This window comes from Cornus florida, unplaced genomic scaffold (genome assembly GCF_030987335.1).
Source record: "Cornus florida cultivar Cherokee Brave unplaced genomic scaffold, ASM3098733v1 CherokeeBrave_3.0.0_Hap2_Chr01, whole genome shotgun sequence".
Taxonomy (NCBI): Eukaryota; Viridiplantae; Streptophyta; class Magnoliopsida; order Cornales; family Cornaceae; genus Cornus; species Cornus florida.
In genome coordinates, this window is record NW_026775571.1 from 15,034,982 (window position 1) to 15,060,733 (window position 25,752).

The following is a 25,752-nucleotide window of genomic DNA, read 5'->3' on the forward strand; positions in this document are numbered from 1 at the left end:
TTTTGTGAGATTCTTGTCCAAAGGTCTTAGAATCTCTTGCAATGTTGTGAAATGATTAATTTAAATTGTGTGGACCTTATTTGACTTGATTAAGACCAAATTTCCCTTCCTAGTTGTAAATTGACCATTTTACCCTTATTTAGCGAATTTCGCTCGTTTTTTACTCTCGTCTATTCCTTTCACTTTCTTTAAGTTTCGTGACCTCATGAAAGGTCATGTTGGTATCCTAAGGATGATTTATATCTCTAAAGGCTTTGGTTTAACTTTTGCTTCCGCATTTCGGATCCGTTACCGGATCAACTTTCGGGTCATCAGTGACGCACCTAGTTGAATAAAACTCAGGTCACGACATCATCTCTCTTTCTTATAGTTTTGAGCATATTGTGAACTTAAACAGTGACAAAAAAAACATTAAAAGCTTCGACATTACCAATTCTCTCTCCGTTCCAGCATAGCCTTTTCGGCTCATTGTGTGTGGGGTTGTATTTTTAGCCTACAATTCTTGCATCTGCTTTCTAACCTTCTGTAAATACAAAAGTTTAGTTAATTCAAATACATCATGATGAAAAAAAAAAAAAAGTTAAGGAAAAGAAAGAGGTAAAAAGGACAATATAATTCGATGTATATTCTCACAGCATAATCTTCTGATAAACGTTGCTCAATAAATCTTAACCACTCCTCCATTGTGGGTACATTTCCGGGCTTCAGGAGTTGTATTTTTTGTGGATTATTTCTCACCTACAGCACCTTTTTTGTAAGTTCAGACTTGTTGGAGCGCCAGGCATTTCCCATCTTTTTAAATGCGTCATAGGATGCACTATTGTCAACATCAAATCATAACTACAATAATATGACAGAGATATAAAGAACAAGCCATAACTTGAAACTTTAAAGAGTGGCACTTTGCTAAACTATTTTTTTAAATTTTATTTCCGTTTCTGCTCATTTAAAGAGGTGTTTCTAGTCATTTAAAAGAGCCATTTTTGCCCATTTTAAATAACTTCATAAAAAGCTCTTTAAACTGAGCAGAAATCTGCTTTTTAAAAAGAGTAATTTTTGCTAATTTAAAATTGAGCAGAAATCTTGCCCTTAAATGAACAAAAATTGACCGTCTAAAAAAGTAGTTTGTAGCACTTTATAGAGTAAAAATTAAGAAATAAACCTGAACGGCATCCCATAGCTTTTTTAGCAAAGTTTCTGGCAGTTGGTTCCATTTTTCAATTGTTACGAGCACCATCCCACGTGCTAATATTGGAAGGGTTGAATTGTACTTTGTACCAACATCCCCAATTGTCTCCCCAAACTCGTCAAACTCTACACGAGGCTTCTTATCTTTTGAACCTATAATACCAGTTAATGTAGACTGCCCCCTACCTCTTTTTTTAGTACCGCCTATTGCTCGGTTCTCATTGTTAAGGACTTGAGAAGTAGGTGTTTGTGAAGAGTTTGAATCCACATCAAAAATGCGTAGTCCTGACGATGTACGCTCCAGTGAGGCCTCAATCGCTTGACATTCAATTGCTTGGCTTTTTTTAGCCCTTTTGGATGATTTCATTTCAAATACATGCACATTAATAAAAGAAAACAAGACATTAAAATCAGGTGACACTTAAACATAAACACTAAAGAAATTATGATAACAACATTAACTGAATGCATCCATATGCTTACCCCGATATGTCCAGACATAATGAAAATATTTGTGCACAAGCTCGAAAATCTACAATATCAAACACGTGCATACAACGACAAAATAATAGGAGGCAAGTCAATAACCATCTCACTATAAAGGTGAAAGCAATAATAATGAATTTGACAATCTCCGGCAATGAAAATCAAAATATGCATCTTCCATCAGTAGGCTCTGTAGCAACGTTATCTTCACCATCAAAATATGCATCTCTAAACATATTATATGTTTCAGGCATTTCCACACCTTGCTCATTTCCTTCATTTCGTACATTTGCACTCCGATTATCTCCATGATGGACCCATACGGTGTATGTAGCTTCCATTCCGTATTCCACTATGTGCCCATAAATATTATTCAAGTGTTGATATATTGAATTTAAAATTTAAATAATGGTTGCAAGGGCATAAAAAGCTAACTCAATTCCCAGCATTACGTCGAGCCCAATCAACAAAGCGTTGTGCTCCTATTGTATACTCATTTGAAGCTCTACAGTTGAAAACTCAAATTTTTAATTATGAAAAAAATGGCAGGCAAGTATAACGTCTACAATTTTACGGGTAAGGATATTAAGCTTATATCAACCTGTCTAGAAGTTGCATCCATCCTTTATCCATGACTCCTTGCTGACTTGTTCAAAACCAAGTGACTAGTTCTAGTAGAAGTGATTCATCACCTAAACCAAGTTCATTGTAAGTACGAGCGTTGTTAAAAGTTAAAGTCGTCCATGTATCAATGCTTTATTTTTCTATATAAATATAAATTTCATAGCAGTCATGGAGTATTAATAAAGTGGTTGCACTGTGACTTAGTTGGCATGCATCAAATGATCCCAAAGGACCTGTAGTTATGTGTCAAAACCTCTTCAAGAGAAGAAGATTGTTTAGACATTGAATATAGAAGAAGAAGAAGAGTGAAGGGTTGAGGTAAAATAGTAGGTTGCAATAAATTAATCGTTTTGTATTCCATCTTGTCTATCTTTACCCAAGATATCTGATAGTAACGTTAGGTCCTATAATAAAAAAGAATTAAGATACATTTATACACTTTTGTCTACAAATGACTGAGATAGGCACAAACACTTGCCCAAAAGTTACTTCAAGATCATAATCACTCTAGGGAATAAAAGGTTAAATTGATCATCAACAAAAAGCAAGGAAAAACAAAAGGGAAAAATAACAAACTGATCAATGTATAGGCTTAATTTCAAACAACAGTATGTAGCTTGATTAATAACTTCTTTTTTAAACCCAAATATTAAGAACATAACAATTAGTAAAGAGCCAAATATACTATAATAATAAAAAAAATAAAAAATAAAAAATAAAAAAAGATAAATACGATGCTTTTGGATTCTATTTACAATGCAAAACTAAAATTGCTAATGCACATGTTGAATTGTAAGTATAATATAGAAAATGAAATAACTAGTTGTGGACATGATTAAGCTCAGATGCAAAGACAAATCTCAACCCTTATTTTCTTCCTAAAAATTCTCTTATTCCCCGCAATTTTCTCTTCTCAAAACAGTTTAGATATATATATATAAAGTTTTGAATCCCATTAAACTATATAAACAAAACACTGCACAACATTTAAACTTAATAATGATGCAAACACTACTCCACAAACCCATTAAACAATCAACAATTAGAAAGGCCGATTTAATTAACCATGTACACTGATTGAATTATATATATATATATATATATTTCAAGTGAGAAATCGCAAACTTTAAAAGTGACAGGCCTATATAAATCAGTCTTGCATTCTCTTCAACAGGCAATGTCAACATAAATATAGTGACTGGCTTTATTGAGTTAAAACTGAATTGGACACTGCAATATCAATTTCATTCTTATTCACTAGCCGACGGAATAACATACTCTATTGCAGGAAGTTACTATTTTTTTCATGGTATATAATTAAAGTTGATTTTTTTATAAAGAAATCCAGAATTTAGAGTGTAAGATTGATTTAAATTAAAATTTAAAAATTATTTAAAATAAGAACTCTTTGGGAAAAAATAAGAAAGAAAGGATAGATATATATATATATATATATATATATATATATATAATAAGAACTCTCGGTGCTGTCAGTCCACTTCAATGGGTCAGTCTTGTATTCATTGTGGTGGGTTTGTCTTGTGCTCTTTCAATTCCAAGACTGAAGGGTCAGAAACTTTTGGGGCTCCAATTGTGGAAATGGTAGGTATTGGTTCTCCTTTTGATAAGTGGTAGATTGGTTTCTGGTTGGGGGATTAGAATTGTTGTCACGAGTACAAAAAGAAGGAATTGCTGAATATATCTAAGGCATCATACAATTTATAAAGAAATATAAGATGAAGACACACACCCAAAAATTAAAAAATAAAAACAGAGTGATGACTTCTTACCTAATGAATTGTCGCTTCTGTCTATGAAGTAGTATGAATAAGGGAAGATTGTAGTGTGCATCTAAATAATACAGTAATATTTACACAATCAAAAATAAGAACCAGGGCATGATTCAAAAGATGAAAACCCAACTTAGAAATGAGGCTTGATGTAAAGAAAGTGAAAATAGAAGCAACAAGAGTCAGTTACCTATCTTATTTTTCAACAAGAGTTAGTTACCTATCAAATGAAGTGAGAAAGTTAATATTTTTGAAAATTAGAGAAATTATTTTAAAATGTATATAAAAAATCAAAATTGAATACAATTTTATAGGATATATAGCTATGTATATAGAGAGAGCGAGAAAGCGAGAGAGAGGGGTACTTGGGGAGAAGAGGAATCCTCGGTATGAAGGGGATCGATGGAGACAACGACTTTGGCGACCGGCTGACAAGAAGGTTTGCCTTTGCGCTATAAGCTTCCGGGATGCCAGAGTTAATCGTCTATTTGAGCGTCTGTGGAAACTGAGCGGATTTCAGTCATTTTTCTTGTTGACGTGTTCGGCTGCAGATAGTTGGAATTGATCCGCAGCTTGGTACCCGGGTGGAACAGATTCCTTGGAAAAAAGAAGGCCTGCATACAAGAAAGAAGGACAAGGAGGATCGGCGGTGGAGGAGTGGGATTTCGGCATAACCTAACAACTAGGGATTGATCAGAAAGAGAAGCTTTTGGTTCTTCACGTTATATGATACAGTATATACTTAATATATAAAAATAAAAAAAAATTAAACTAAGTCATTTTTTTTTGAAGTTACGGTCCTAAAAGAGTATTTTTAATTATATTTTCATTTTAAAATATTATACACAAGGCGCGAAGCTTCCCTCTAGTGGATAAATTTTTTGAAGGGGTGATGAATATGTCAAAACAAATGTAGAAAAAATATAAAATATATTTGGAATTTTTTTTTTCATATTTTACAATGGGCTCAACGCGTAGTAGACATATAACTTTCTGTCACATATCTAGCCCTTGGTAGAAAGTTCCCTTTCTACTACGGGCCCATATAGCATGTGGTAGAAAGTGTCTTTTACCACGGGCTATGCGTGCCCGTAGTATAAAGTGACTTTCAATGCCTTTCAATTACGGGTTTTTTTTGGCCCGTGGTACAAAGTGGCATTTACTATCGGCTATACAGGCCTATGGTAAAAAAGCCCGTACTTAATAACCACTTTTCTTGTAATGATGAGCTTGATTAGGATAAAAGCTAGGTCTAAGCACAGGCATGGGAGCAACTTTGCATGAAAAGAAGGTGAAGTTGAGATAAACTAAAAACTTTCCTCAGGCCAGTACTATTTCTCAACTTAATAGTCGCTAGTCTTGCTCTGATACAGGACTTGATTTGAGAAATTATGTGTTGGGGAGAAGAAGACTAATTTCTGAAAACCCTAGCATTTCTTTCCATCCAAATGAAATAAGTTACAGCAGACTAAAGCAACTTATGAACCAAAAGTCCTAAGGACCTCCAATGTAATGATCGAGCACCACTGAATCATATCTGACCAACAATTAGGCAAGATGTAAAACCCAGCAACTTCCTGAATGAATTTCCAAATGTGAGCACTAAACTTACAGTTGAAGAATAAGTGGTTAATGGACTCCCATTCTAAAAGACAGAGATAACAGTAATTTGTATCATGCTTATACATAATTAGCTTAACATGAAGAGTGTATAATCTTTCTCTTACTGCTAACTATGAAATAATTCTATGCTTTGGTATGTGGTGCTTAAACCATACAATGTGATGCCATGAATAGATTGGGGAAGGAGGTATAAAGTTACTTATAGTGGGAGATAAAGAGAATACCTTGGTAGGGCTAGATAACCACTCAATGGAATCAACATTAGGAGATGGTAAGGCTAAATTTTGTAATTGATATATGAAACTTAGGGATTGAAAAAATGGATACAGTCGCATTGAATTGGGATCCACCCACTGGTCATTGGAAATTAGGCTATCAACTAAGACTTGGTTGTCTAGTCGAAGAATTTATACCTTAGTGAGCCCCAGTTGACATGCATACAATTGGACCATTTGTCAACCAGTAATCAAACCACAAGCTTGTTGATATGCCAGCCCCCACCTTATGCTTGACCAGTCCTCTTGCCACGCCTTTTAATCTAAGAAGCTTCCTCCAAAAACCAAAGCTTAGTGTAGTAGCCTTGACAGTCCATAAGCTCTTAGCTTTGATAAGATAATTATAAGACCAAGCAACCCAGAGACCGTCTTTCCTTAAACAAAGCTTCTAAATATGCCTCAAGTTGGCAATAATGTTGAACATCTCCAAATCAGGGACCTCTATGGATTCTTGGTCTACAAACAGCATGCCAAGCAACCTTGACTCCCTTCTTCTTTTTGTCAATTCCAGACTAGAAAAAACTTTTTATGATCAGATTGATTTATCCATTAACCATCTTTGGCAACGCAAATGTTTAAAACCAATAGGGTTGAATAGCACACAACACATACTTAATGAGGACAACCCTCCCTGCATATTAAAGAAACCTTAAGGTCTAATTTCTAATCCTTGATGTTATCTTTCCTACTAGTGCTTGCCAATGCCTTGCCTTGATTGAGGATGAGGATAGGGGCATTCCTAAGTAAATAACAGGCAAATTGCCTGCTTCAATTTTGAAGAAGATTGAGAATGACAGCTTTAATAGTATGATCAACTCCTGCGAAGAAAACTTTACTCTTTGATATGTTAATTTGAAGCCTTGAGAATGAGAAGAATGTGTATAAAGCATCCAACAACACCTAAATTGAAGGTAAAGTGGTATGGGAGAACATCATAATAACATTTGCAAAAGTTAGATGGGTAATTGATAGTTTCTTGCACCTCCAATGAAATCTAAATCCATGATTAATTTTAATATGGTTGCTGATAGTTAAGGTCAAGACCTCCATGGCAGTAACAAACAGTAAAGGTAAAATTGGATCACCCTACCTAAGACCTCTTTTTCCTTAGAAGAATCCAAAAGGCTTTCCATTGAGAGAGATGTTTTACGAAGGTGTAATTATGCATTGGGCTATCCAGTGGACAAATGAAGTAGGAAATCCAAACAAAGTAAGAGAATCAAGAATAAAATGCCAATGTGCAGAATCAAATGCCTTCATAATATCAATCTTAATAGCACAGTTTAGTGGATGATTGGATTTATGATATCCATTCAAAAGTTCATTAGCAAGTACAATATTATATCTACCCTTCACAAAGGCATTCTGTGTAGGCATTTTGGTAATCAAGTTGTTTTGGCAGGATTCATGCTAAATCCAAGGAAAATCAAAAAAATATTTCAGATATTGTTTTCGCAGAGTTGATTTTCAGGTGATTGTGAAAAAGGTCTGGAATGACCATCCTTATAGGTTTTTCTTGCCTTTTTCAAGGACTTCAGAATTGTGCAAATGGTGGAAGAAGAATTAACTAAAGAAAGACATAAAGAAATTGAAATACTGAATTTAAAGGAATTAGAAGAAGACTGAAATTTCATTAATCTAGGAATTTTAATACATATGCTGGAAGAAAACTAGGCTACTTGTTGAAAATTAAATTCTATAATGAATTGAAAGTGCAAGATTACACTAAGGAATGTAAGAGTATCTCCAACCATTGTGTATATATTTTGTGTAAATGTAATGTGTCAGAGTAGATTTACACAAAAAATTTGTACTACTTTTTTTTAGCTCCAACGGTTATTTTATACCTTTTGTGTAAAAAAATATCTCCCAATAACAACCAACCATGTGTCATACCTAAGGCCCTATATAACTTTTACAAACCTACTTGATTTACTTTATTTTTTCGCAATTACAACCAACCATGTGTCACACCTAAGGCCCTATATAACTTTTACAAACCTACTTGATTTACTTTATTTTTTCGCAATTAAACCTCACATCCCAATTCTCCTCAGTTAGGAAAAAAATAATAATTTCCCCTTATATTTCACTTTCCCATCCCGCCAATTGCAAATCTTTTCCGCCGTCACCAGAATTCTAACTTAATAACAAATAATAAAATAAGATTCAAGTATGTAGAAACTATAGAAACCAAAAATATATGCAACAACAATTGCGATTGAATTGACTAATCACCAAAAAAGAAAAAAAAAAAAAAATTATAACAATATCAAACAACAATTATATAAAATCATGATCAAAATATATATCTAATCTTTGGCTAGTATATATTTATCTCATTAGAATAGGATATAAAAGGATAAAAAAAATCCTAGAATCTACGGCGATGATTGCAGAAGATAAGATCAAATGAAAGTAATGAATCAAACTATTTTTATTAAAAATAAATAAATTAATTAATTAAAGATAGTCAAGCAGTTTTTACCTTGTCGCCAGTTGCAGATTCTTCTTCATGGCGCTCTAAAAGTGGGAAACAAAGAGGCGTAAAGGAATGAGAGAGAAGAAAGAGAACAACGAGTGGGAAAGGGGAGGAGTGAGAGACTATGCTTATGTGGCTGTGTAAAAGGGCTGTGTACAATACACAATCCTTTTACATTGGTGATATGGCAGTGTATCTTAACAGATTGCTGGAGATGAAAATTTTTTATACATCATATGTAGCAATATATATTTTACACAAAAGAATTTTTTAATATACCGCTGGAGATGCTCTAAATATATCGAATAAAATAAAAAAGATAAAACAGTGATGTTATGTTGTGACATTCAAATGCCAATAAAAAGATAGATAAAACAGTTTTGCTATTTATAGACGTTTAAATAAGCAGTTTCCTCTCCATGATAAATGCCAATAACCGATAAATCAGACTTATTTTTTCACTATTTGGTAACTGCGTGCAACAGTCTTCTCATGTTCTCAAGGAAGTTTATCTGACTCCTAAAGTTCTCCCACATGTTGATAACGTAGTTAAAACGAACTTGAAGCCACATTTTCACCTCATAAAATCTACCACATGGAAATCTTCCACCAATATATATATATATATATATATATATATATATATATATATATATATATATTCTCCCTTTCGATTTTTAGTTATCCCAATTCAAAATCCAATGTAGTATTTTTCTAATATTTCTAATTCTTCCTCTTTACCTTAAAAGGACATTTTTTTGGTCTATATATAATGGGGCATTTACTCACATATCAGCTCAATGGGCCGAGATTAGTAGATTCGTAATAGGCCACATTTCAAGTAATTAGCCAAATTGTAATCGGCTGGGTGATGTCCATCTTTTTTTTCGATCCCCATAGGCTTTTTCTAGGCCTTCTTTGATTGAAAGAGGTTTAATTTAAAGGTTTGGGTTTTCACACACACACATATATATATATTTATATATATTCCATCTGTCCACAAAAATATCCACCCTTTTTTCTTTTCGCTGTCCCAATTTAAAATCCAATGCAATATTTTTTTAATATTCTTAATTTACCTTCTTTACCTTAAAATTATAAAAGCATGAGATTCATCGTGTGTGGGTGTGTGTATATAAGGGTATATCCGGATATCCATCCTCTATTGCTATAATAAAAAAAATTTAAAAAAAATTAAAAACTACACATTTAAAAAGTTAGGTTTCCAAAAAAGATATATTTTGTGCATAAGAATGATGTTGAATTTTCTTTATTATCTAATACTACCAGTTACGAGAGACTCGAGACGAGTTCTCCCAATCCTAATCTACTAATCTGGGCCCATTGAGCTTATATGTGAGTAAAGTGGTTTTAGAAAGGAAATAATCCGCACAAGTAACAAACCGTAAAGAGAAACCCTTTTTCTACAAGGAAAAGAAGAAGAAAGAAATACTATATATTCACATTAGTACGTAGTTTTGGGTTCCATTCACAAAGTTTGGTTGAGAAACTTAGTGATGAAGAAAGTAAAGAGAGGTCCTTCCCCATCACCAATCCTTCCCGATGATCTCGTGACCATAATACTCTCACGTCTGCCTGCTAAATCTCTTGTTCGGTTTAAGCGTGTATGCAAGTCATGGCGCAATTTATTCAATCAACCTCACTTTGTTAAGATGCATCTAAGCCGACTATCCAAAGACCGAAAGTTAGCATTTTCATGTTGCTCTCGCACTTTACAATTAAGGAGAGAACTACTCGTACAGTCCGGCGATGATCTAACAGCGAAGCACATTCTTCCTCCATTCACAGAAGAACCGGTCTCCATCTTTGGTTCTTGTAATGGGTTGCTATTACTTCAAACTCATCTATCCCATACCCTTTACTTGGTGAATATCACAACTAGAGAACTCAATAAATTACCATTCATGTATACACCATCCATGTCGTATGGATTTGGTTATGATGCATCCACTGATGACTACAAAGTCGTGGCAATCTCATCCCGTGTCGCAAGTTTATACACAATGAAAACAAATTCTTGGAGGAGGATTCAAGACTTCCCTTCCAAAGCTGGGGTGTCGAATTCTCAACCATGTTTACTTCTAAACGGAATTCTCCATTGGTTTTGTTGCCATGTGTGGAAGATGATTTCTTTTGATTTAGCTGAGGAGAAATTTCGAGATATTCCTTTGCCACATCTTCAAAGGATTGAATCATGTTCAAATTATGTAGTTTGCAGAGGTTATGCAGTTGGAGTTCTCGGAGGATGTCTTTGTATTAACGTCACAGGTGTGGATGATTGCCGGAGTGGTACCAAATTTTGGGTGATGAAGGAATACGGCAAGAGAGAGTCTTGGACTAAGCTTGGGATTATCATACCATGTAGTTTTGACGCGAAGCCTCTGAATTTCTCAAACAATGATGAACATCTGTTTTTAGTTGACCACAAACGGTTACTGATGTACAATAAAAAAGAAAACACATACAGATATCCAGGGACTTTCAATATCTTTGGTAAATGGTTTGGTGCAGAGACCTACTTGGAGAGCATTGTTTCGCCTGTGTATCACAATGTGGTTTAGAATCAACATCAAGCAGATACTATTTTAGTATTTTGTACGTAGGTCTAACTACTATTTTGTATGTAGTTCCATATAATGTACTTTTTCTTTAATAAACTTTTCATTAATTAATTAACTCAACCTCGTGAATTCTGTAGCCTTGGATTTTAGTCTTTTGTACGTAGGTCTAACGGTTTATTTTTGTTTCTAATTTAAGGTGGGGGAACTAAAATTATGGCCCTTTCTTCCTTCCTTCTTTAGCCCTTCCTTCCCTCACTAAGCATTTCATATAGATTAGAGCAACTCCAGCAGTCTGTTAAAATATTCTTTTGTGTAAAAATATATACTGTCACTTATGATGTGTAAAATTTTTCCATCTCCAGTAATCTATTAAGATACATTGTCACATCACCAATGTGTAAAATCAACATATTTCCTTTCCCATCTCTCTTTCTCATTCCATTAAAGAATCAACCATATATTAAGTAGGTTTGTAAAAGTTATGTGGGGTCCTGGCATTACATATGGTTAGTTGTTATTGGGAGGTATATTTTTACACAAAAGTATAAAACAACCGTTAGAACTAAAATTAAATAATCCAAAATTTTTGTGTAAATTCATCATGACACATCAGATTTACACAAAAAAAAATATACACAACGGTTGGAGATGCTCTTAGACTTCATATAAAATTCTTTATTCATCTATCCAGGGGGTCGACACCTAAGCTGCTACAGAATTTGAGTTAAAATCTCAAGAGCAGTGCTACACATCTCGAATTAAAATTAATTGGAGATGTGATTTTGAATTTGATGTGACGATAGTTAAAAAGACATTAATATCCTCTAATTTAATACATATTACATTGTAGTCTTTTATGAATTTTGTTTTCCTACTTTCACAAATGAAGTAAACGCATTGCCAATTGAATTAAGAAGAAGGAAAGAACAAATAATTACAATAGGTTTTCTCTCTATATGGTTAATTTGCTTTCCTCTACTAATCTTTTTCAATATATATACAAGTGTGTGTATATATATATATATTCTCTTTTGCACTCTTTATGTTTTTCAATAACTATATATCTTTGTTGGGTATGTATTTAAAATTTAATTGTAATTAGAAAATATCAAATCAAAATATAATTATAAAAAAATTTTAAGTGCATTATGTAAATTAAGATTCTTATCCACCAGAAAGAGATCATTTTTGATAAAAATTTGTAACTGCTAGTTGTAATTATTTAAAAATTGAGTCATACTATTTGGCCCGATAAATAAAAACCTACTACGTACTTCACAAAGTCTATGTGCCTGCGTACCCATGTGTTAAACATAATGGAACCCATTTTAAAATAGGGCGAATTGCAAAACCCCCCTTTACTATTACCCAGTTGCAAAAAACCCCTTATGAATATTTTTGGCAAAAAATCCCCCTCAACTATCCCAAGGGGGTGTTTTTAACTGATGTCCATTTAAGTGGTTGTCTGACGGAATTTTTTGGACGAAATTACCTCACAATAGATTATTCTTCAGACAATTTATTTATTTTTTCTCTTTTCTCTCTCCGCCTCATTTGTATGTAAAAAGTGTACGTTATGTTTCCTTTGGTTTCTTACCATCTTCATAATAAGAATTTAAAAAAAAAAAAAAAAAAACATCTTAATAATAAGAGTGAGTAAACTTTCCAAAAATTACCCCTGTACTTCATCCATATGGTATGTAATTTTCGAGTAGTAGGTCATGGAATCAAAACAATTTTATGGTGGAATCAAAACAATATATGATGAGATGATAAATGGATATCTCTCAAACTAATGACTTAAATGTCCTTTATAATTAGATTCTTGTGAATTGAATAGAGGGCAACGATGTCCTTTTATATTAAAAGCGTTCATATTTTTAAGTCTTTAACTTGAGTACATCAACTACAACAATTTCGTCTCAAAAAGTTACTTTTGGGTATTTCGTGTTCTTGAAGTAAGTAAAAAAAAAAATTATTTAGATTTGAAAAAGAAATTATGTTACTTTTTAATTGCCAATTTTAGTCCACTTACATTGCTGTATCATAATTCAATTAAGGAAAAGAAAGAAATTGGACTAAAAAACATGGCAAATTATTGATTATTTTCCTTACAATAACTAACTCTTATAATATATAGCTACTAAAGATCGAGTGCACTGAAGGAGTTCTTGAGGTGCTAATTTTTTCATCTTCTATTCCAACGCCATGGTGGATTTTCTCTCTCCTATACGATTGTACTCAATTTTATTTTATTAATTATACATAGCTTAAATATGATTTTATTGGCTTTCCATTTTTTATTTTTTTGGAAATTTTCTTTGCTGCTTTACATACCTTGCTTGAAGAAGAGAGAGAAAATAAATAAATAAATTATCTGAAGAATAATCTGTTAAGGGGTAATTTCATCCGGAAAAAATCCCTCAAATAATCACTTAAGTGGACATCAGTTAAAAACATCCTCTTAGGATAGTTGAGGGGAGTTATTTGCTAAAAATATTCATAAGAACTAGCTAATAGTCGAGGGGTTTTTTTTTTACAATTCGCCCTTTAAAATATAAGGTAATTGTAATACTCTTAATTTTAAAAAAAATAGTCTTAAAATTTATTTAATTATTTTATTACATTTTTAATTGATTATTTGATTTCGTGACTAATTGTTATGTGTTTATTTGAATTGATTGTTTATTTTGATTACGTGTTTAAATTATGTAATTTAATTAATTGTTGGTATAAAATTATTTGTTTAAATGCTATGTGATTATTTGTATTTATTTGTTAGAAATTAAATTGTTTTATTTTATTTTATATTTTAAAAGGAAAAAGATTTAGTAGTAATGGACCAACCCAATGGGTCACATGGACTACTTGGATATAAGACTTGACATGATGGATATGGATAATTATCAATGAATAGTTATATATGTATGTATGATTATATACAGTAGTATTTAATTGCTCCCTGGTGAGCAGGAAACAATATACTCACTTTTACTCATTGCCTTATGATCTAATCCTATGGTTAATTGAAACAATAGTTATTTTAGGTAATTATCTTTCTTTTAATTAGCCATTAATTATGAAATGACTATATTGGATACTTTTTTAAAAATAATAATAATAATTTTTTTAATCTGATTAAACTTTAACTATGCCCCTTTCCACCACTGTTGGTCCGTCACCACCATCCACCACCTCCCCCACTGCCATGACTACCTCCCCCAATGCCACGACCACCTCCCCCACAACACTGTCACCTCCATCACCACCATACTGCCACCCACCACCACCACATACACCAATAATTATAAGGATGTCAATTAATTTGTAAATTTGGTAATTCTTAGTCAAAAGGAGCCATCAAATCTGTCTGGGTAGAGGTGGTGTGCTGTAGGTGGCGGTGGTGGTGGAGGCGGTGTGGTGGGGGAGGTGGTGGTGGGGTAGAGTTGACAGTGGCGGTGAGATGATGACAGTTCATCGTTAAATATTTTTTTTCTTCTTTAAAAATGTATCCAATATGGTCATTTCATAATTAATGGCTAATTAAAATAATATTAATTTTCTAAAATAATTATTCTCCCCAATAGCTGTTGGATTAGATCCTAAAGTTCTGAGTAAAAGTGAGTATATTGCTCCATATTCACCAGGGAGCAATTGAACACTACTGTGGCTATATATATATATATATATATATATATATATATATATATATATATAAGGATATTATTATTATTATTATTATTATGAGTATTAATAATAATATAGATGTATAGTCAGTTATATATATATTTATTTATTTCAGTGTGTATATATTATCGGGCGTATCTAGGGGGGTGGGCTTGGGCCCATCCCAAAAAAAAAAAATAATAATAATAATAATAAAAAAAATAAAATAATAAAAAATAAAATTATTATTATTATTAAAAATTTATGGAAGGATTTGTAGTGTGTGTATATATATATATATATGGGTATATATTGTTACAAAAGATATATATAAATATATATGGGTTTTCACGTTAGTTTTGTAGTTAGAAATTATTATTATAATAGGTTATTTTTATTTTCCTTTTATTTTCTTTCTTTTGTAGCAGACTTAGATTTGATATAGGATTAGGTTAGAATTACATATAGTATATATATATATATGTATTGGGTGTCTACCAAAGGGTTTCAAAATCCTTTCACGCAGATAGAGGAGGCAGAGAGTTTAGAGAGCCAACTGAGAGAGAAAGAGAGGGGTTCTGGCCAAAGTTAAAGGTTGAACCAAGGAAGGAAGGAAGATGCTTGCTTATAGGATGAACCGGAGCAACAAAGGACTAAGAAGGCAGCTAAGGGTTGTTGAAAAAGCTAGGGAAGAAGAAGGTTTCATTCCGAAACCTTAAGACAAGTTCTTCTTCTAACTCTTTCTTTTTGATCTCGTGTTCTATACATGTCTAGGTTAATTTCAGGATTAACTAGACAATAAATTGACGATGTATGCATGCTTAAATAGATTAAAACAGTAAGTATATGTATGAATTTATATTTTCTTAATCTTGAATCTTATTGCATGTAATCTTGTTTTAACTTGTGTCAATGATGCATAATGACTTTAAAAAATTAATTGGGATTGTTTGGGACTTAGAATAGATGTTTATGACCCTTAATGGAGGTGATTGGAGGTTGCCAGAGATGGAGAAGATGAGGTGCAGCAGGTCGAGAGCCGACTCCTTTGGGGAGAGAGCCATCTCCCTCTGTAAAAATATGCACGGCTCTTAGTGAGAGAGTCGGCTCTCTCTTGGAGGGAGCTAACTCCCTCAGGCCGAGAGCCAGCTCCATGATGGCGAGAGTTGGCTCCCTTGCTAAGAATTTTGCAGAAACTATTTTAGGGTTCTGTTTTTATGACTATGGCTGTTCCAAGGTTGTTAGGTTGGTTTAAGTGATTTAAATGATTGGAATAGAATGGATAAACTCCCAGAATGCATGATAGACATTAATATGCTAAGGATTTGGACATTATAGAATTTCAATTAAATTACATGTTGTTAATGGAGGATTTAATTACTTAAATTTATTCTAGCAATTTTCAAGGTATGTGTATATGATTTTAATCATGTATTGACAGTATAATATGATCATGTATTTTATCTAATTTTTATTATACTTACTTCTAGATTATTTGATGTATTATTACATTGTTGCATCAATTATTGGATTATGTGGATTAATGCACCATTTTTCAGGATATGGGGGCATATTAGTGACGGATTAACTAATAGGTTAAGTCTTACCTATTCGTGTGGATTAATGCACCATTGTCAGGATATGGGGGCATATTAGGGACGGATTAACTAATAAGTTAAGTTCTGCCTATTCATGTCAGGCCACGGAACTAGTTAGACGACATGTCATTAAAAGAATATGGCGGATAGTTCACTTTTCTGTTTTGGATATGATGGATTTATATATGTATATATATGTGCCATGATATGAGCTTGAGTCTTAAGATCAGTGGTTAGGGAATGTATATTGGCTGGGTTGCATAACTGGATATAATAGATAGATGTGTGCCCTGGTAGGTCTAGATACTCATACCCACTTTATATGCGTTTTGCATGATGTTTACTATTCAGGTTGAGGCCGCCTTATAGTCCAGTGAGAGTCCTTTAGTGTGTGTATATATATACGAACTATGTAGTTATTGTTGAGTTGATTAGAATGTATACGTGTATCGGGTCTCTGTTTGAGATGTAGTAGAGTAGAACTTGTTCGTGTGTCTAATCCACTATTATTTTTCAGATATTCGTCAGGTGTAGAGATTGTTCGTACTGAGCAGAGACAAGTCTACTTCATTCTTCTGATTCTACATAGGAGTTTCATTTATGTTTCAGTATTTAGATATAGACTGTTATTGTTCTTACTTGTTCAGTTTAGATTTTCTAGGGGTCCACATAGTATGAATTCCCGAATTGTATTATTTGGAGGATTAGTTGTATCAGAAGTAATTATTATTTAATGAAAGTTTAATCTGAGAATTTAAGTATTGGATTATCATTTTAATTTTTGTTTCAACATTTTTATTTATTTTTATTTATTCTTTTGTATTCTGTGTTCATTTATTGCGAGTTTGTTTTGATATTCCTGTGTTTTCGGGTATGGGTCTGACCAACCTACACATGGAAATTCGGGGGTATCACAATAATTGACTATTTGGAAAATTGTAATCCATTTTCTAGGGTTATCTTAATCTAGCATCTTTGTTGGTGATAAAAGTTAATTTCAACCACCATGTATTGTATATTTGTTTTATATTTCAAATTTCATATCTATAAAGGACTATTGAGATATTTTAGATTTTGTCTTTGATAATTAATATCCATCTATTACTTTGATAAGTATTTGTTAATTGCTATAATGACCAAAGCTAATGATCTATCTGACTCCCAAAAACAAAAATAAGAAGAGAAATTTTTTAAAAAAAAATATTTGCAAAGCAACGAAAAGTTATAAAAACTTTGCAGTTTTTGCTCTAGATTTTGTATAAAACAAATTATTAATTTTTTTTTTTCCTTCCAAATTTGAGTACCATGAAATTTGCTGTGAAAACGAAAAAGAAGATGATACGACTATGAAAAACTAAAAAGATAAGAAAATGGGCTAATATAAGGAAAGAGAAAGGGACGTATTTTATAGAAACAAACAAGAACAGTAATGATGTTAAGTCGAGATATTAAATTCGTCAATAATATCATTTTCCTTAAAATTTTAATAGAAAGGGTCTCTAAACGAAGATATATATATGGCAAAAATTCAAGTTATTAAGTTATATTAGGGTTTGGATTCCATAATTATAAATTTTGCTATTTTTTCTCTCCTTTCAATATTAAGATCTTTCCTATATTATAAAATTACTTTTAAAACACACAAAACAACCAAATAAGCTAACAAATAAGCAGCCACCTAATTCAAGATAAAATCACAAATTAAAATTCATGAAGTATAGCATTTTCCAAATCACAAATATGAATTCGGTATATAGTATTTTCCTTGTTCACCTATGCAATTGGTTTAAAAATTTTATTGATCATTATTGGGTCCCTTTATAGCTTTTTATCAGGCAGAATTAACCATGAATTTCTTGATATATATATATATGTGTGTGTGTGTGTGTGTGTGTGTGTGTGTGTGTGTGATGTAGGGCAGAATTCTACACAGTTCGACAAGTAGTTTGATAAGTTCATTTTCGACAAATCAATAGTGTTTTTTGGGTGGAAACGACAAAATGAGAAAAACCCATTGGTTTTTGTCTAAATACCTTCGTTTAGGACTCCGAAATCGCATTTTTATCGTCTTATACGAAGCCTGCTAATTATTTCAGGATTTTTGTTTAAGGCCTTATCAAACTCAGATTTCTCTAAAGGATGTGGCCAGAAATATAATTTGTAGGTCTTTTTTGCCTAATATTCTATTGGTGAGACCTTTAAGATTTTCGGTTATATTTTGTATATGGTTCCTAGTAAAGCAGTACCCAAAACTCTTTTTGAGTTGTTAACAAGTTGAAAACTTAGTTTAAGGCACTTTCATGTCTTGGGATGTAAACTTGAAGTTAGAATCTATACTCCGCAATAAAAGAAAAAAAAAAAAAAAAATAGACCCCATAATCATTAACTGGTTATTTTATTGAGTTATAGAGATAGGTCGGTTTTAGATTTTTTGTTTCAATTTGGACACTATGGTTGTTGAAATTATGTATTTACATTTTATTTTGATGTAAAAAGAAAAGAATATATAGATTGAACATCCCATATATGGCTTAAAGCAAACACTGAGAAAGTGGCATTTAAATGTTGATCGTGCGGTGACATCTCATGGAGTACATTACTTATGAGTGCATATACTTCAAGGTTAGTGGGAGCGAATTTATATAAATTAGAAATGCTTCCCATTGAAAGGAGTTGACATAAGAAAAAAAAGGACACCATTAAGTATTGTGCTCGTATTGTTAGAAGCTTGTTGTACGATCAAGTATGTACTTGTCTAGACAGAACATCAATGTATTTAGGAGATTTCAAGCTGTTACTGGTTCTGAGCATATCATAGAGTTAATGCTTACTTACAATAATAGTGATTTATTGAGGTGTTTGGATATGGAGACTTTGATTTTGCAGGTCACATCAAATTCTAGTAAAGTATTTATTTTGGCTTAAGGTGTTATCTCATGAAAAAATGTGAAATAGTCAGCTGCTACTATGCAAGGTAAGTTGTAGTCGGTTATGAAGCTATTACTTAAGCTATTTTGGTAAAGAACTTTATTAAAGGTATTCGTGTAGTAGACTCAATTGCTAATCACATAAAGATAATTTTTATAGTAACTCTGCACCATTTTATTTAAATATAATAATAATAATAATAAAAAGGTCTTTTGGGTCTAAGTATATGGATATTAATTTGCTTCTAAAGGAATAAGTGAGGAAAGAATATTTAGTGGTTGATCACATTGAGACTAAGGCAATGATAACAACCCACTAACCAAAGCCTTATCCAGTGGGGTATTCAAGAATCATATAATGAATATGAGTTTGGTTGATTATTTTATATACTTGAATAGTGGAGTTTTATTTGCTTTAATTTAATAGCATTTATATAAAATATTTGTAGTCTTTCTTTCATGGATTTTTGGTAGCTCATAAAGTTTTAGAACATTGTTATTCAAATGATATTCTTGACTATTTTCTTGTGCACATATGGTATTATGAATTATTTGAATCTCATGAAAAGATATAAAGTTTAAAAGACTATATTTGCATTCATCATTTCAGCATATGGCTTAAAGCTAAATTTTTATCATGCCTCATGTCATAAGGTTATTAAGGGGGCATAAAATCCCACTGGGCCGAGTCCAGCCTTGCCCATCTATTAAAAAGAAGGCCCAGTGACTTCCCAACCTATTCTTTCTCGTGCAAGGCCCTTTTGGACCTAGGGATCAACCTAAACGAAGGATGAGCCCGTTAAGGAATGATGAGGCCCATTTGAATTCAGGGTTTAGAGAGGTCCAAGGAATGATTAGGGAAAAGATAGAATTTTATAAATAGAAAGACCAAAAATGTAAAGGATTCGATTGAAGTGTAACAAATTTAATTTCTAAATATAGAGAGAAATTTATTGCATTTTCATCTAGCGCCGTCTGTGGGAATCGACAAATGATTTTTCGATCCAATCTATGACATAGCTATATTCCGAAATGATGATTGGAGAAGGAAGCATGCAAAACCATGATCTTGGCCGGAATAATCGGCAGGAAGACCTTTGGCAGCTGATCCAGACCCTGCGTAATGAAAATATGGAGGCTGTGGAGATGTTATGCTGAGAGAACGTGGAGCTTCGCCCACGACTAGAGTGTGGAACAGAGCCCCACCATCCACCACCGCCACTAAATCAAGCGGCGGCGAATGAGATCAATTTTCAGAACAATCGAGCTGGCTCCATCCATCATGATCACGCTGGATCCATCCACCGTGACCATATAGGATCCATCCACCGTGACCATGCAGTGTCCAACCACCGTGACCGAGCCGGATCTATCTACCACATCCATATTTAAGAGAGTTTAACAGCAGACAGATAGATCAGTCGGTCGATCAAGAGAGTACCAGTAAAACGGTCGCTCAAAGATCAAGTTCCCACTAAGTGTTTGAAGAAATGTCAAGGTCAGATATCAGAACACAGGTTCAGCGAGTAGTCAATGAACGGCTTAAGGATATGAAGGCATCCACACCGGTGGACATGGCTGCCAAGGCCTCCGCCGTTATGATTGACTCACCCTTCACTGACGAGGTACTGAAAACACTAAAGCCAAGGAAGTTTGTTATCCCACCCTTCGCGTCGTTTGACGGTTCAACGGACCCGATGGACCATATCTACCATGTCCAGTTAAAGATTATTTTACACAACGACCATGATGCCTTAATGTGCCGAGTGTTTCCAACAAGTCTGACCGGTCCAGCGCTCAAATGGTTCAAACACTTGACTAATGGGTCAATTGGAGGTTTTCGCCAATTGTATGAAGCGTTCATGACACAATATTTTGGCAATCAGCAAATCCAGAAGAGTGTGTCCAACCTATTCACTATAAAGAAGCACAAGGGAGAGAGGCTTCAAGCCATTCTCACCAGATTTAACCTCGAGTTGAGTCTGGTTGAGGGATGTGATCAATGAGTAGCAGTTAAGGCTTTCAAGCTAGGCCTCATCCTTAGCACTCTATTCCACGGTGCCTTGGTGTGCAAAATGCCTAAGAACATGGGAGACGTGGGGCAAAAGTCACAGTGCTACATCCAGATGGAGGAAAAGGAGGCTATGCGAACTCAATAGGCCACTATGGTCACCGTAGAGAGCCAATCGCGTGACAAGATCAAAACGAAGAAGGCGCCAGTCCAAGCGCCACCACAGGCTCCATAGAGACCACCAAAGAGCCAAAGTGAAGACGAGATCATCACTCCACTCAAATCCTCCTTAGCCAAGCATTATCAGGATAATAAAAACAAGTTCACACCACTGTAGCCAATAAGACAGCCGCTCGATCAAAAAGATCAATCCAAGCATTGCACCTTTCATAGTGATTTTGGCCATCAAACAAATGAATGCAAAAATCTCATAAGGTAGTTGGAAATGATGATAGCTAAAGAAGAATTCTCTAACTATGTGCTTGCCAAGGGACAATTCAATCTTACTCAGGCTCCAAAACTGAATGCCCAAGTTAGAAGGTATGATAAGGCAAACCCTCAGGAAGTCCAACCAGTAAGAGTGATCAACACCATCCACGGGCGCCCTGAAGGAGATGAGGAAACCGAAGAGCTAATCCGAACGTGCATCAGTCAGGCATAAAAACTAAGAAGAGTGAACAATGTCAACACCATAAGCGAGTGGACCTGGACATCTAGATTAGGTTTGATGGATCAAACTTAAGAGGGTACAGACTCCATACGAGGATCCCCTCGACATCAGCCTCATGGTGGCAGGCTACTTAATAAAAGCGAGTGTTGATTGACCTTGGGAGTAGTGCGAATATAATCACCAAGTACGCATTCGAACAGCTTCGGATCGACCCCGTAAAGGTTAGACCTACGGGCAACCCCTTAATGGGGTTCGATGAGAAAAGAGTTAAGCCTATTGGGGTGATTGAGTTACTCGTGTGTGCAGTTGGATGGAGTCTGGAAAAGAACTTTGTCATAGTGGATATCCATCCCATGTACAACCTTTTGATGGGAAGGGGATGGATCCACCACATGCAAAGAGTACCCTCTACCTTGCACCAAGTGATGCGGTGCCTCAGTCCAGATGGAGGCAATGTGGTTGACATCCTACGAGAACAGGTGGCAGCCAAGGAATGCTACATCATAACCATCAAGTCAAAGAGCAAGGGGAAAGGCATAGCCCCAACCTATTGTGATAAATAGCACTTAGCATCCCCTACGTTCGATCACGTTCAGTTAAGTGAAGAGGCGGAGGAGCAGCTCCTCACAGAAGAGCCATTGAAAGAAGTGCAGATGGACCCATCCTATCTAAAAAGAGTAGTCAGGATTAGTTCCTTACAATCCAAAGAGGAAAAGGCTGAGCTAACGAGCTTGTTCAATCCCAACTCAGATGTTTTTGCTTAAAGTCATTTGGATATGCCAAGAGTGCATCCTGAGATTGCTTACCATAGCCTTAGTGTTAAATCGAACTTTCGCCAAGTTCGTCAGAAGCAAATGAGGTTTGCCCTAAAAAGGAACCACATCGTTTCTGAGAAGGTTGACCGCTTACTAGAGGCTGGGTTCATAAGAGAGGTGCACTACCCACAGTGGTTTTCCAACGTAGTGGTGGTTCAGAAGAAGAATGGGAAATAGAGAGTGTGCATTGACATCACCAACTTGAACAAGGTTGGTCCCAAAGATAGCTACCCCCTCCCAAACATAGACCAAATGGTGGATGCCACTACTAGGTTAGAATAATTGGCATTTTTGGTTGCCTACTTCGGATACAACCAAATCCCAATGGACCCTGAAGACGAGGAGAAGACTTCACTTATCACCGAATAAGGAACTTATTGCTATAAAGTTATGTCATTCAGATTGAAGAATTCTGGGGCAACCTACCAACGTCTCATAAATAAGATTTTTAAAGGCTAGATTGGCCGAACGGTAGAAGCCTCTATTAATGATGTGGTGGTGAAAAGTAAGCTGAAGAGTGATCACCTTCGTGACTTGCAAAATGTGTTTAAAACTCTGAAAAGGCATGGTATGAGGTTGAATCCCTCAAAGTGCTCATTTGGGGTTTCCTCAGGCCAGTTTTTAGGCCACATGGTCAACAATAGAGGCATTGAGGCCAGCCCAATCCAAGCCATAGCACTGGTGCATAACGAGATACCAAAGTCCCTCAAGGACGTACAAGTCCTAACGGGAAGAATTGCTGCTCTAAGCAGATTCATTTCACGTCTCTCAAATAGGTGCAAACCTTTCTTTAATGCTATTCGAGCCAAAGGGAAGCTAACTTGGGAAGCTGAGCAACAAGAAGCCTTGGCCAACCTGAAAGAATATATGCAAAAACCACCAATCCTCTATGCACTAGTGCAAGCCGAAACATTGTACCTATACCTCGCACTGTTAAATGTGGCCACCAGTGCAGTGTTGATAAGGAAAGAAAGTAAAAGCCTGTTTTCTGCACGAGTAAGATGATGGGAGATGCTGAATGAAGGTACCCGAGGACGGAAAAGACTGTTCTCGCTCTGATTATCGTAAAGACCAAGTTGCGGCACTACTTCGAATCTCATCCAATAGTGGTCCTAACCAGCTATCCCCTCAGGGCAATTCTGCACAAGCCAAGCCTCTTTGGGAGAATCGCCATGTGGGCAATTGGGCTGAGTCCTTTCAATATTCTTATAATTATGAAACCTATATGAGATATAGAAGAATAGGCTATTCTTTTTAAAAAAATTATGTTGGCCAAGGGATGTTGAAGCTGCGTAGATTTTTTTGCTTTGTACCTACTATGATAAACCAAGGAGAAATCATAGAATGAGCGTGCGGTAATAATTCCATATTGATCCGAACCAATCCATATGCTCCCATTTTTAATAAGATTCCAGCTAGAAGCATACAGGTACTGTAATGTGCTTCTCCATGGATGCTATGAGCCTCATACTACGATCAAAAGGCAAGTTGTGGCAGATTTTCTTTTGGACCAGGAGCCCAACGACGAGTTTGATGCACAAGCAGAGCCCTAATGGCATTTCTACATTGATGGCTCCTCGAATCAAGCAGGGTCAGGAGTCAGCGTAGTGATTAGGACCCCGGATGGGACACTCCTAAGCCAAGCAATCAGACTCCAGTTTCCAACCACAAATAATGAGGCAGAGTATGAAGCTCTATTAGCTAGCCTACGCCTAGCCAAGGAGTTATAAATACAAAACCTACAAGAGTTCAGTGATTCTTAGCTAATAGTAAGACAGATAAGGGGGGATTACATTGCCAGAGTTTAGTAAATGAATGCCTATCAATCTGAGGTCGAGAGAGAAGCGCAGGGGTTCAGCCAAATAAAATTTGACCGAATCCCTAGGGGGAGAATTAGAGAGCCGATTAGGTAGCAAATGCAGTATCCAGTTTTGGAGACAATCTGACCAGAGTGGTCCTGATGGACATCTTGGTTCACCCATCCACAGTAGAGCCCCGAACGGGTTTATGTTGTCCTGTACAAGACGAACTGGATCGATCCAATCATGAACTATATCATGACCAGTGCACTGCCCGAGAGCAAGAATGAAGTAAGAACAATCAAGACTAAGTCAACAAAGTATGTGATCGCCCATGGTTAACTGTACCGACGATCGTACTTAGGCCCTTTAGGCCAAGAGGTTCTCAAAACGATTCATAGTTTCGCATGTGGAAATCATGTTGGAGGCTGATCACTGGCTCATAAGGGCCTAACGCAAGGTTACTTTTGGCCACACATGTCAAGGGATGCAGAAGAGTTCTCTAGAAGATGTGATAAGTGTCAAAAATACGACTTGCTCATAAATTAGCCCCCGAAGAACTTACAATTTGGTATCAGAGCTAGGTTCAGCTTTTTGACTGCTCAGTCATGCCACCATGACAATAACCAAGAGGAAGAAATCATAGGATGCAATGTTCGGTTGAATGCTTACCCCAACAACAGCAAGACGAGATAGAATTTTTGCGGAGACAAGTTGAGATGGGTCAATGTGTTATCAACCCATTGGTTAACAACGACCTGCCTATTGATGACAATATTCCAGTGGATGATAGTATGTCGAGCACTAGGACTGTCGTGAAAAATCAATTTATGTTCCGCGTCACCATAGCTCTCCCGACGAGTGGATTGACCGCCGTTAGCAGTCGCATATCAAGGTTGAGGTTCCAAAGTTTCACGAAAGCTTAAAGCCTGAAGAGTTCATCGATTAACTGAATACAATTGAACATATTTTTGAATACCATGAGGTACCTACTCACAAAAAGGTCAAGCTCATTGCTATTCATTTGAAAGGAAGGGCATCGGCTTAGTAGGAGAAACTACGAATTACCCAGGAGCGTAGGGGTAAGCTAAAGATCATAAAATGGGAAAAGATGAAGAAAAAATTAAAGGAACAATTTTTGCCTTTTAATTATGTCCAAACAATGTATCAGTGTTTGCATAATTTAAGGCAAGGGACTCGTAACGTGCACGATTAT

At 35.0% G+C, this 25,752-nt stretch overlaps 1 protein-coding gene and 1 long non-coding RNA gene across 3 annotated transcripts; one reads left to right on the plus strand and one right to left on the minus strand.

Annotated features, from left to right (window-relative positions):
• Positions 1-430: 430 nt before the first annotated feature.
• On the minus strand, positions 431-4,817 carry LOC132292922 (uncharacterized). Of its 2 annotated transcripts, XR_009477696.1 has the most exons (4): positions 4,454-4,817; positions 1,163-2,366; positions 634-840; positions 431-523 (listed from the first exon to the last, which is right to left on the minus strand). It is a non-coding gene; the product is annotated as an uncharacterized LOC132292922 (long non-coding RNA). The 2 variants fall into 2 exon arrangements; XR_009477660.1 differs by having other exon boundaries at positions 1,163-4,817.
• A 5,168-nt stretch (positions 4,818-9,985) lies between these two features.
• On the plus strand, positions 9,986-11,050 carry LOC132269510 (F-box/kelch-repeat protein At3g06240-like). Its single transcript, XM_059770729.1, has one exon. It carries the CDS (start codon positions 9,986-9,988, stop codon positions 11,048-11,050), a length of 1,065 nt encoding a protein of 354 aa, XP_059626712.1.
• The last annotated feature ends 14,702 nt before the right edge of the window (positions 11,051-25,752 follow it).

Excerpts from the sequence above, each read along its gene's own strand:
- LOC132269510 (XM_059770729.1), top strand. The coding sequence starts at position 9,986 with ATGAAGAAAGTAAAGAGAGGTCCTTCCCCATCACCAATCCTTCCCGAT.